The sequence below is a fragment of the Colossoma macropomum genome, unplaced genomic scaffold (genome assembly GCF_904425465.1).
Source record: "Colossoma macropomum unplaced genomic scaffold, Colossoma_macropomum, whole genome shotgun sequence".
Taxonomy (NCBI): domain Eukaryota; kingdom Metazoa; phylum Chordata; class Actinopteri; order Characiformes; family Serrasalmidae; genus Colossoma; species Colossoma macropomum.
Genome location: NW_023494784.1, coordinates 11,053,707 through 11,066,386, shown reverse-complemented (window position 1 = coordinate 11,066,386; position 12,680 = coordinate 11,053,707). Strand labels below are relative to the sequence as shown.

General features: G+C 40.1%; 1 protein-coding gene across 1 annotated transcript in view; it reads right to left on the bottom strand.

Annotated features, from left to right (window-relative positions):
* The window catches only part of cps1 (carbamoyl-phosphate synthase 1, mitochondrial), an 89,379-nt gene that overhangs the window by 30,409 nt on the left and 46,290 nt on the right, over positions 1 to 12,680 (bottom strand). Inside the window, exons 28-31 of the mRNA XM_036577631.1 lie at positions 11,811 to 11,886; positions 3,841 to 3,918; positions 1,805 to 1,912; positions 1,202 to 1,291 (exon numbers count right to left, since the gene is read on the bottom strand). Coding sequence (XP_036433524.1) covers positions 1,202 to 1,291; positions 1,805 to 1,912; positions 3,841 to 3,918; positions 11,811 to 11,886 — 352 coding nt within the window. The remainder of the gene's footprint in view (positions 1 to 1,201; positions 1,292 to 1,804; positions 1,913 to 3,840; positions 3,919 to 11,810; positions 11,887 to 12,680) is intronic.

The following is a 12,680-nucleotide window of genomic DNA, read 5'->3' as shown; positions in this document are numbered from 1 at the left end:
CCTCCACTTATCAGAACTACTTTATATGGTGCATACAAGGAACTTTTCTAAACAGTGCATTAACACAGAATTCAATTAATATACACTCATATGTGTGCATAGATAGTACTGTACAATGGCTTCAAAAGTGGCTTGGCCAATCAGATTTCAGAAAATATCCATTTTATCCTTGATATTTTGATGGATCATGTTCTTGATTTTAGGCTTGCTGGTTAACTGTTGATTGTCAACTAATAGTCATGTTAACATGCAGCCTACTAATCCATTAATAATCTGACTAACAGCTCAATCGGTATAGAATCCGTCCATGTAAACACCTCAGTCAGAATAGTCTAGTCCGATTGAGGCCATTCGGAATACAGTGTCTCTCCGACTGATCGAGGTGGGTAATCCTGTAAATAATCTGTTAAATAGAAGAATAATATCCGTGTAAACGTCTGTATCTGATTACATTCCCAATCGGAAACTTTAAGCCCGTTCTGATCATGTTCGTCACGTCATAGCGAAAGTTCATACCGTTCAACATGGCGGAGCAGAAACTGGTCTGCAGAGGAGACGAAGTTTATGCTCTGATCTTTAAAAGACGGCGGTGGGACGGACGTCCAGCTTATGTGTCTCAGAACACGACGTCTTCCTCTCGGCCTTCTTTAATAAGGACATGTGAAGGACGTTTTCCTGAGTCTGACATCATTTAAAGTAATTAAAAACACAAGCGCTGCTCACTGCTGCTCATCTCACTCTGACTGGACTCACGTGATGCTGGTTGTCATGGTAATGTCTACACCAAGTGGTTCTCTACGCATGCACGTCATTTTGGATTGGATTACTTGTAGTGAGCATGTAAATGAGATTTTCCATTTCATTTCCATTTTCCATTCCAGACTGTTGAGTGAGCATAAACACCTCATAGATTTGTTCATCTGAAGAGAAATGCTGAAGGAAAGTGGATCTAAACTTGAATTTTACTACTCATGTTACATTTGCCTTTATGTATAGTTTGCCAAGTCTACAAGACAGAGGTTCTACAACTGAGCAATTAATTAATGACTTAAAAGATAAAATGAAAGGATATTATCAAATGATCAAATTCTGATAAAATTTGGTCTTTGAAAACTGTCTGGCTCACTAGACTTGGAAAAACTCAATTCAACTTTCAAGTCCAGACTTATACTTCATAGAAAGTTCAGCACCAATAACTTACCATGACATCGTTGCCTTTCACCAGAAATTGAGTGTTAAACGGCCCTGAAATCTCAAACGCCTTCGCAATTTTACGGGTGGCGGTCTTCACCTGAAAATTACCACAGAGAAAAAATAAAATTACACAAAATCCCACCAACCATAACTCTTAAAATCTTCACGAATGCAGAGGAGGCCAAGATTATATCAATCACCGCCGAGGTTATGCATGCCCCGTCACCAATGCAGGATGGAATATGGAGACGGAGACGTTATGGAAACTAAACGCAAAAGAAACTTTGATGTGACATCTTTGACAAACTGAGTTTGATTCAGAGGAAGTAAGAGCAAGCGGAGCGTCACTTGATCAAAGAGAAGGATCGAATCTTAATCTCTCGCTATAACCTACAAACGTATCAAATACGCTTTAGACATGAAACGGCATCAGATTCATAGTCCTATTTCTCCCTTATGATATTATTTGGAAAAATATATAAGTAATATATTGGGTTCAAATACTGTAGTGAATGAATCTTTCCAGACTGTGCTACAGATCTTATAGTGAAGGAAATAGGAAAATCCACCCAGAACATGAAAGTACACAGAAAAAAAACAGAGGCGAGACCTTTTCCAGAGCTCCTTGGCTGATGGCCTGTGTCGGCAGCATTAGGGTGGCGTCTCCTGAATGAACTCCAGCGTCCTCCACGTGCTCTGTGATGGCATGAACCAGCACCTGGAAGGACATCAAATATTAAATCAGCAGGAAAAAACAATCAAGAAAATCTGAGCACTCCCCTCTCTATCCTAAATAAGTTTTCACCCCACCAAAACAACCAAAATCTTACATGACAAAACCAAAAATAACAAAACTAAAACAAATAAAAACTGAAACTGAACTCACTGATGAACTCACAGATGTGCACATGTACTTGAGAGCTTGATTAACTGTTTGAGGTGCCTGTATTTGAATACTGAAATCACTATTTGGATACTCATTATGTTTCATAATAGGACGACTAAGAAAATATACAGGCTAATAGTTCAGTGACACTTTAAAAAATAACACATGAAACTTTTGCTCATATTCGTGATTATGCATGTTTTGTCATACTTTGCTTCCCCTGAAACATGAGTGTCTTAATGAGAGTGTATTGCCAAGGACACATTGTTAAAGATGTGAGAGGGCAGAGAAACTATGGTTTTCTTGCAAACTAAGCTAACTGTTTTAGCTGATGTTGGCCAGGTGCAGAAACAGTGAAAACACATTTCTCTGACAAACTAACATGTGGGAACTTTGCCCACTGAGGAGAAAAGACCCTGTGTTAAATATGACAAGTTATCATCAGCATCCAGAGTTGTTCAGGTTAGCTTCAGCAGCTCAGTGGCTCATCTAACGGAGTCTCTGTTATTCAGCTGACACAAAAACCTAAGCTCATTTTTGAATAATAAAATGTAACATTAATACAATAATTAGTGATTGTACTCAGTTTGTTCTTTTCTAAATCTTTCTAAACCTTCCCTCAACGAAACCCAGAATTAATTCTAGTTATCATCCAAATACCTGATTTTAATTTTAAACAATATTTCATTATGTTAAATGAAGCGTGCTGGTGATGGAACTGAATAAATCTATATCATGACTGGGGGCGTCCAGGAGAAATCTAGCACCAAACGTCCTCAAATCAGCTCACAAGATATCATCCACTTTTTCCAAAACGTTTTGTATTACTTTTTATATATACTCTACTGTAAAGATATATGGTTTTAAACAATGTGCTTAGGTACCTAAAACTTTTGCATAGTACTGTATTTAATAAATTGAATACTGTTAGAAGTTCATCTAAGGTATAACTTCACAAAATTTAAATACATTAGACCAATCAGAACAAGTGGAAATAAGGTGGTTCCTTATTATCTTAAATTTAATTGTTGAATAAACATGCTAGATTGCTAGCTCTCAAACCACCCTGTTAGTCCTAGATAGCCATGTGTATCCCTAAACAAAGCTCGCTATCTGATGCTACAAAAATTTAATAACAACCATTTTTAAAACATCATTCCTCCAGCATTCATCTAGCAAACTAAATGGCTAAGAGAATGGTGGCTTTCATATGGATTTATAGATGCATGTCATTTACTGTTGCAGCATGTTGGCTTTCAGATGAACACTGTCAGATTTCTGGTATGAAATGATTGTAGGAAAAAAAAGCACTGGAAGCTGGGAGACCAGAAGGGGAGAGCAAAATAGCTGCATTCAAAATGCAGTGTGTAACATTTGTTTTCATTAAGGCTGTTATTATGGGGGGATAACATCCCTGTTCCAGAAGGTAACCCACAACAGATGAAAACCTCCATCTGCTGCATAATGAAGTCACTCTTGTGTGGCTCTGTGATTCAGAGACACAGATTCAATCAGAATCAAGTGCTTCACATTTCGCTTCTGACCGATTTCAATTTAATGCATCCGGGTTTTGCTGATCTTTGCCCGATAAAGTTCTTTTTTGCTTTTATCTGTGTTTCATGAGTCATATAGCACCACCTCCAACCACACACACACACACACACACACACACACACACACACACACACACACACACACATCCACAGAACTGCATATATTATAGAAAAACGTAAAAGTAAAAAAAGCAGAGAGTGTCCAACCTTGCCTGCCTTGGCCACTGCGTCCACTTCAACCTCTCTGGCCCCGCGAATGAACTTGGTGATGACCACAGGATGCTCCTGCATTAGCAGTAGACAATAATAAAAAATGAAAGTACTGCTAGACCTGTGCTTTAATCAGCCCTTTACATTACTGTAAATGGCATGAAATGGGACAAGAAATAAGAGCATTGCTTTTAGGAGAAAACACTTACATTCATATGCAAAAGTCTGTGCGCCCCCAGTCAAACTGCGGAATTTGTTAACCTCTTACTGACCAGGGTATATTTTGGTTTTTCCATCTGAATTTACACGACCAAATCATAAGGCAAATTATTCAGTAACTGCATGAAATAATTGTTAATATTGTTATTTATTTATTTTTTGGTAAAAGCTCCCCTCAAATTAACATAACATGTGTTTTATGATCACACATATTGCTATATGCTTACAATTTACTGCTGAAGGCCAACAATCTTAGATGCTCTTTGTATTTTTTTCTAAAAATAATTCTTACAGAGCAGATCACTGAAGAGACGCCATCTGTTTATAGTTTATAGCCCAGATTTGTGGAAAAATGGGTCGACTTTCAGAGCACCCAAACTACTGCATACGACTGTAAGGCCAAAACATGTATTTAGACTATTAAAATCGAAGGTGCTAAATGGAATCAAATAATGCATGCATAAAAATAAATGTATAATGTAAATGTTCTAAACCAAGCAAAGGGTCTTTCTAGAACCGTATGTCCAAATTAGGAACCATTTAGACAATTCTTAGAGAGTGCTGAAAAATATATTTTTTACAAGCAGCCTCAACTTTAAAAATAAAAATGCTAAACAGGGTTCTTTGCACAATGGCACAGAAGTATAAAGAACCTCAACATAATGTAAAGGTACTAGGAAGAACCCTTACATTGGCACAGAAACTTTATATTGTATTTAAGCATTTATGTGAGCCTTCACTTTTAGAAATCTTTCAAACAAGGTTCTTTAGTGAAACAAAAGTGGTTCTTACATGGCATCGCATAAAGAACCCTTTATCACCTTTTTAAAAAAAAAAAAAGTGCAATGCAACATTTAACTGGTAACACAGCCAAAAAGAAAAGGAATAATCCCTAGTCTCATGACTGTACAGTGTGGGGTATCATGTAAAGTTTACATAAACCAGCACACAGTATTTGCTGAAACACAGTAGGAGAATCAACAGGCACATCTGTGCGGTATCCATGCGTTGCCCCACAGAGTGTAGGGAAACAAAGGAAACAGCCAGTGACGACGGGTAGGATTCAGCAGGACTCTCAGCCTGACAATGTGCTTCCTTTCTCTGTATCACATCATTATCCATCATTATGGCCTCTATGAGTGTCTGTGACAGCGACTCTCACAGCTACAGCGCTAATGAATATTCCACTGATGTTCCACAGACAGGCGCTGTATGTGTGTGTGGCATCTCTCAGTGCAGGTGTCTTGCTCCATGCTGTGTGGTGACTGTGTGTGTACTGGGGTTATACGTATCAGACCGAAGATCTCGGCCCAGTTCTGGTCTTTAATGTCTGTCCTGACAACTCCACCCTCTACAATGATGTCTGGAGCTGGTAGCATTTTGATGTGGAACTGGCTGAGCTCAGCACACATAAAAGAAGAGTCTGCTTTGTGATACTTTTGATTTTTTGGCCATTTTTTTATTCAGTTTGAAGTCCTATTGGAGCAGGATTAGTTTTACCTGGGGAGGTTCCACAATTTAAGTGATTACAAAGGAGATTTCTAATATTAATCCAGTGTGAATCTGCAGTGTGTGTAGTTTAACAGTCTGACGGTAATAATTGTGGAGTGATTTTAATCCAGTATGAATCTGCAGTGTGTGTAGTTTTACAGTCTGACAGTAATAATTGTGGAGTGATTTTAATCCAGTATGAATCTGCAGTGTGTGTAGTTTTACAGTCTGACAGTAATAATTGTGGAGTGATTTTAATCCAGTATGAATCTGCAGTGTGTGTAGTTTAACAGTCTGACAGTAATAATTGTGGAGTGATTTTAATCCAGTATGAATCTGCAGTGTGTGTAGTTTTACAGTCTGTCAGTAATAATTGTGGAGTGGTTTTAATCCAGTATGAATCTTCAGCATATGGAGTTATTACAGTCTGGCAGTAATAATAGTGGAGTAGTTTTGATCCAGAATGAATTTGCAGTGTAGTTTTAGTTTTTACTTTCTGACAGTAATTAAAGGGCCCTGAATGGTCTTCTGTAATTGGCTGAACTGGAACCTTCCTCAGTAATGGAAATCCTGTTTCAATCCACCTCACTCTAATTGAGCAAAACCTGCTAACAGATTAGTGCTGTGCGGTGTGTCGTTATTGTTATTGAGTGTATTGTGTGACGCGATGCTGCTGTGAACATCAGAGCTATGACCTCTTAATTCAGGCTGCCTGTGGGAATTTAAGGAAATTACACAGGTACTTCATCATGGAGAAAACAGCCAATCAAAACATGACACAGTAAATTGCAGAACATCCTCTGGGAAAACGAATCCAGCTCCAGTAGGGCTTAAGAAAATTAATGTGGTCAGGTCATACAGTCCCCTGGACTCTGTACATCATGTTCTAAATACATATGATTCAGTGAGCAGAGCAGAGGCTGATCTGAGATTAGTGCTCTTAGAAGCCGGTAAATAGGTGTTTGAGCCAGTGATTCAGAGGAAGTGCAGGTGAACTGCGGAGTCTTAAAAACAGAAGAGGAAGGACCAAAAGGGAGAACGGGGGAGGAGGGCACATCTGCTGCAAAGAAACCACCCTCAGAGAGAAAACATGGTGGTCTGATGAGGTGCCAGGTAGGACAGAGGGATAAAGAATTAAATAAGAAAAGGGGGGCTAGTGAGAGAGACAGAGAGAGAGAGAGAGAGAGAGAGAGAGAGAGAGACTGGGGAAAAGTGAGAGAGCTCAACTGTGAGGCAAAGACCAAGAAAGTGAATGCAAGAGAGAGAGTGAGTAAGAGAGAAAGTGAGAGGGGGAGAGACAAGGGAAGGGAGGGAAGAAAGATGAGGTAGACAGAAAGAGATGAGGGGAGATTGAGAGAATGAGGAAGACTGGGGGCTAGATTAGGGGGATCAGAGAGAGAAAGAGGGAGAGACAGAGGGACAAGGGAGAGCGAGAGAGATAGAGAGAGAGAGGGAGAGAGAGGGGGACAGAGAGGGAGGGACGGACGGGGAGATCGAGAGAGGGAGAGAGTAAGAGAGAAAGTGAGAGGGGGAGAGAGAGAGAGAGATAGAGAGACAAACAGAGAGAGAGAGAGAGGGTTAGAGGGAAAGACACAAGGACAGGAGAGAGGGCGGGGGCAGAGGGATGGGGGAGAAACAGAGAGACAGAGAGACGGATAGAGCGAAAGACAGGGGAGAAGTGAGAGAGCTCAAGTGGCAAAGACCAAGAGAGTGAACAGCAATATAAAAGAGGGAAAGCGAGAGAGAGAGAGTGAGAGAAGAAGAGAGATATGAGTCAAAGAAACAAACAGAAACATGTTGTGAAGCCGGAGGGGAGATGAACACAGGCTAATTGAGTGCATCGGAAGGCTGTGTGCATGTTTACACAGAAAACCCAATCAGCGTTTTCCTGGAACTGTTCACTGTTCAACCATGTACTGTTAATTTCACAATCAGAATGTAATCACAGTCTCTGCTATAAACAATGTTACATAAATAATCATAAATTCAGACTCAATAACAAACTGCAGTTAAACAGTTTGTAAGAGTTTGCGTACCAAAAAACAGTCATAATTAATTTCTGCCTGACCATTTTCCAACTTTCTCCCTTAGAATTTAACAGACTGTTTTCATAACAGCGCCTTCAAGACTGATATGTAAATGACCTCTGTTCTGATTGGCTGTGCTATATTGCATCTCATTCAAAAACAATCCAGGATGAAACATTCCTTATAACTTCAACAGGGTGGGCTAAACTGCTGTAGGCTGAATAAAAGAAAATATGCAAATGCATTAATAAATATTATTAGGTTCTATATATGGCCCATATGTACTGGAAAGAGAAAGTTATGTTTTTATAACAATATCAAATCTTATACACAACATTAAACTTTACAAAAAGTGAGGAAAATGTGTTTTCCTTGATTTGGGCCTTTGAACATAAGCAGCAAACCAATACAAAGTTTGGCCAAGAATTTTAAAAATGATTCTAAATTTACTACGACTCTGTTGAGAGGGACGGATCCTAGATCAGCACTCCTAATCTGAGAAGCTTTATGATTATGGGCCAAGGGAAATATTAATACTTCACTGTCATAAGAGAGAAAAGTGCACAGATGGGCTGGTAGTTAAATAACAAACACATCAACATGTCATTCTTAAACTACATATGGGACAAAGACTGCTCCTTGGGCTCTGTAGCGCTTCTCCACTTCTAAGCCACTGCTTTGCTGAAGTGACATGGAAAGACTGCCTAAAATCAATAGTGCCCTCGAGGTATTGGGAGGCTCAGGCTTTTGGCAAAACGCCCAGACACACTTTCATATGAAACAGGTTTAAGACTTTTTTTTTGTCATGACCAGGTCATGATACTCTGGGTGAAAGAACACTGTTGCTACTTGGAGACGCACATATTGATATTTTATTTTTAAATACTTTAATGTGTATTAAGCCCATTGGTGAACTAATAAAATATCAACATTTATTATAAAAATGTATTATTTTTGTGGTCCACAAGACAGCACTGACAAGTGACAAGTAGTATAAAGTCGCAGTATGTTACATCGCAATTGGCAATTCTTGCATGACCGAATTGGTCAAAGGTTTGGACACATCTACAAGAGAACCTCACGGAATCGGCCCTTTTCACAAGAAACAGAAGTGCGTAACCGCTGGGTGAAACAAGTTCCGCTGTTGCCTTTCAGACAGTTTCTAACCTCAGAAATACAGGCGTTCGTATCACTTCAGACACCACAGAAAGGTGCGCCACTTTATCTTTGTCACAGCTGCCAAGATAGAAATTCGAGGATGTGTCCAGAATGGTTGGAGAACCAAACACACAACAATGCGGGAGTCCAGACTAAATAAACTCCTTCACAGCTGTCAAGAGTACAGTCATGTCAGCTAACGTCTAGAGTGATAAATCAATGGTGGTGAAAATAACTATAACCAAAACACTAGATTAGCCATGTTAGCTGGAGATGCTGAAACAGCTCGCTAACAATAAACTAGTTAAAGTGGCAAAAAGCTGAACACGCGCACATCCTGGCAGGGGGGTGCGCAAAGTCATCAGGGTCTGCAGCACCACTGTTGACTTTTTCTTATTTGGGTTTATAAGCTCTCAGCTGGCTTTCTAATACGTTTAATATGCAACGAGAAACTGTCAAACACTAAAAGGTTGCGAGGCTGAAGTCGCTTCTTGTTTGAATTTCCCGTTCCACCTTAAATGGTGCAGGGGATTCTGGCAGCTCAGGCACCATTTAAGGTGGAACCACCGGCACTAGTGAACGAACATCTACTCTCCACTGAGCACTCGCTCTCTCAGTCACTGATCTTTTTTTTCTTTTGTTTGTTTTTTGTTTTTCATTTTTACCCAACTTTCTCCCCAATTTAGTCGTCTCCAATTCCACCCGCTAGTTAGGACTCCACCAGACACAGTATCAATGCTAGGAGGGCGAAGGCTAGCACAGGCTGTGAAACCAGCCACCGCATCTTTTCGAACTGCTGCTCACGCAATGTCATTGGACAGCTGAACGCGCTCGGAGGAAAGCGAAGAACCGCCAGATCTTTTACGTCAGCTAACAGACGCCTGCGCTGACCAGCATCGCATTGAGTGATGGGGGGAGACGGAGGGGCCATCCTACCCACCCAGAGAGAGCGAGGCCATTTGTGCTCTCTAAGACTTCCGGCCAAGGATGGCTGTAGCATCACCAGGGACCGACCTTGCGATCTCCTGATGACAGGGCCAACGCTTAGACGGTTGCGCCACTCGGGAGCCCCAGTCGCTGATCATCATTTAGGGAGAAAATTAAAACTGTTCCTCTGAAAGCGGCTGTAGCAGCAACTTTAAAGCACGAACTGCATCCAGTGTAACGTTAGTCAGCATCGTGAAATGCAGACACAGAGGTTCTTTTACTCCGTTTGATAAAGTTTATTCCTTTATTAGCTGCACAAACTCATTTTCCGCTGCTCATCGTCAGCTGACAAACCACTGAAACTGAGATGAGGCTGTTTTTGCTTCAAGCTCTAATACTTGAGTGAGCTGTATACTCTCTACTCATCATTGTTGCTATTGTAATTGCTTTAGCGGAGGCAGCGTTACCCTGTAACGAGAACTTCTTACGGAAAAAAATAATAATAATATCAAAACTATAAAATAGCCTTGTATCAAACAAGACTATTTAGACCCTGCAGTCACAACACAGCTGACTGGCTGAAATGTGCTGGCAAAGAAAAACATGCCACTAATGAGCTTTTAATAAGAAGCACATAATAATTAGGATGATGTCATGAATGTGATTCCAACTCTATATTTTCCAGTTCTAAATCTCACTAAAGTCCTAAATGAAACTACTTGTTTGGAAGCTGTAAAACCAGCCCGTTTGGAATTAATTGTTTTTGGATTGTCACAAAATCCAACCCATTAATATATATGGCAATTCCGCCTACAGCTGTTTAGCTGAACCCATTAATGCTGAAGTTACAAGGAGTGTTTTAGGACTGCTTTTTGAATGAGGTAAAACACAGACAATCAGAGCAGAGCTCATCTACATATATCTGGCTTAAAGGTACAGTAACAAAAAAAAACCAACTTGTTTAATTCTAAGGGTGACGAGAGACTGGAAAATGGCCATGTAAAAATTAATTAAGACCATTTTTGGTTCAAAAACCTCATGGAGAAAGACAATACATGCAACATTTAGGATGTGGGATATTATTTTTTTCTTATTTTGGAGATAATTCATATGTAGTCATTCCTAAAGATTTTTAAAATGTATTGGAAACAACTTTGAAACCTTTAAGCATAAGCTTTCATCAAAATGTCTTCAAATGTGTTTCTCTCTTAAAACATAGTCAAGTGTGTGCACAATTTGTTTAGAAGGCTCCATATATCATCTCAAAAAATGTTCACAGAATTGTAGTGTAGCATAGCACTGTGATAAAACAGGGTGATTCAAAAAGATTCATCCGATTTCAAAATGATTTATTTCTCTTGTGAATCATTAAAGAACAATGCAGTAAACTGTAAATGGTTTAAATGAGCATAAAGTTTATTATGTAATTTTACAGGTGCTCAATATGAACCTCCCCCAGCTGTACAGACAACATCAACACCATAGTCAAATTCATCCCATACTCGATTGAGCATGTCGGGTGTCGCTGCACTCACGGCTCTTTCAGTGCGATTTCGGAGATCATCCAGTGTTGTGGAACCAACGACGAACACTCTGAGCTGTTGGAGCTTCACTGCCCACGAAAATCACGCTGAACAGTTATGATGGATTCACTCTTATTGAAGTGGAGAACGCAGAACGCTTTCTGCTCAGGGGTCTCATCTCCTCTCAGACTGAAGGGAGCCGTCTTCCGGTGACGGTCAGAAACTCTATGACTTCCTCTTTCAATTGGATTGTGATTGGTTCCTAGGTGCCTCATGGTTGTAAAAATATGACGCTTTGAAATCGGATGAATCTTTTTTGAATCACTCTGTAGTTTTGTGATAATATTGTATCATGGGGCCTCTAGTGGACCAGAGCCTACTTTATGCAGTCACATTTTTTACGAGTGGCAGTGAGTAAGCATTTACACCGGAATGAATGAAACAGATTCATCTCTTAATAGCAGCATCATCAAAGGATGATGGTACTTGGGAGAGTTGTGATTAGAGTTTAGGTCTTTATTACAGTCATTTAAGTTTGTGTTATGGTATTATTTCCTACTTGCTGTTGGTCGTAAAACTGAAGTAGTTCAGCGTGGACCAGTGTGGGGAGCGAACGGCTTACCTGTGAAACCTGCGCCGCCTCCTCCAGAAAGCGTTTCATCTCCTCCTCCCCGTAGGCCACGTTCATCGCAGAACCACTGAGAACAGGAAAGGGGGGGGAGGGACATCTTCATATAAGACAATAAAGACACAGAAAACGACTCTAATAACTTCATTTAAGGCAGACGCATCTGCTGTGCCTAAATTAGCCCTTGGGGAGGGCAGCGCAGTGACACAACAAAAGATTAAGGAGTTGTAGAATGAAAACACAAGAAGGGATGAATACAAAACAGAGCAGGGATGGAACAATCAAACGGCGAGAGATATTTGGGTCAGCCAGCCCTCCGGCACCTTCAAAGTTTTGTTTCTGAAGCTTCTTGTATAGAAACAAAAGGGGGAAACAAAAAAAAAAGAAGTGTGAAGGGGAAAATGTGGAGTTTTTAACTGATTATGATTTCGTGCCAGAATTGGAGGCAGAATGTTCTGGCTTTTTGGTAATGTAGTAAGCACCACCTCTGCCAAAAACAAACCAAGAGTTTTGTCAGAGTGATCCAAGACTACTTCTGCCTGGTCCAGAATCTGCAACATTCTCCAAATGTCTTTTAATCCACACATATAGCTGGATTCATAACTGAATAGAACAATAAAAGTCTATGAGACATGCTTACGCCAACTGTTTCACACAATGAACCTTTCAACGGTCCAAATAAAAATATCCTTGAAGCAGAAATTCATTCTGAACTCTTCACAAAGACACGGTTATTTCACCCACCTAGTCTGAGTACTTTTGCTGTAGGAACATGAAGACCTCTGAAAGTTCTCAAAAATCGGTTCTGTATAAAGAACTCACGAAAGCAGTCTGTTCGGTTCAAATGAAGTAGCTGCGCCGGGG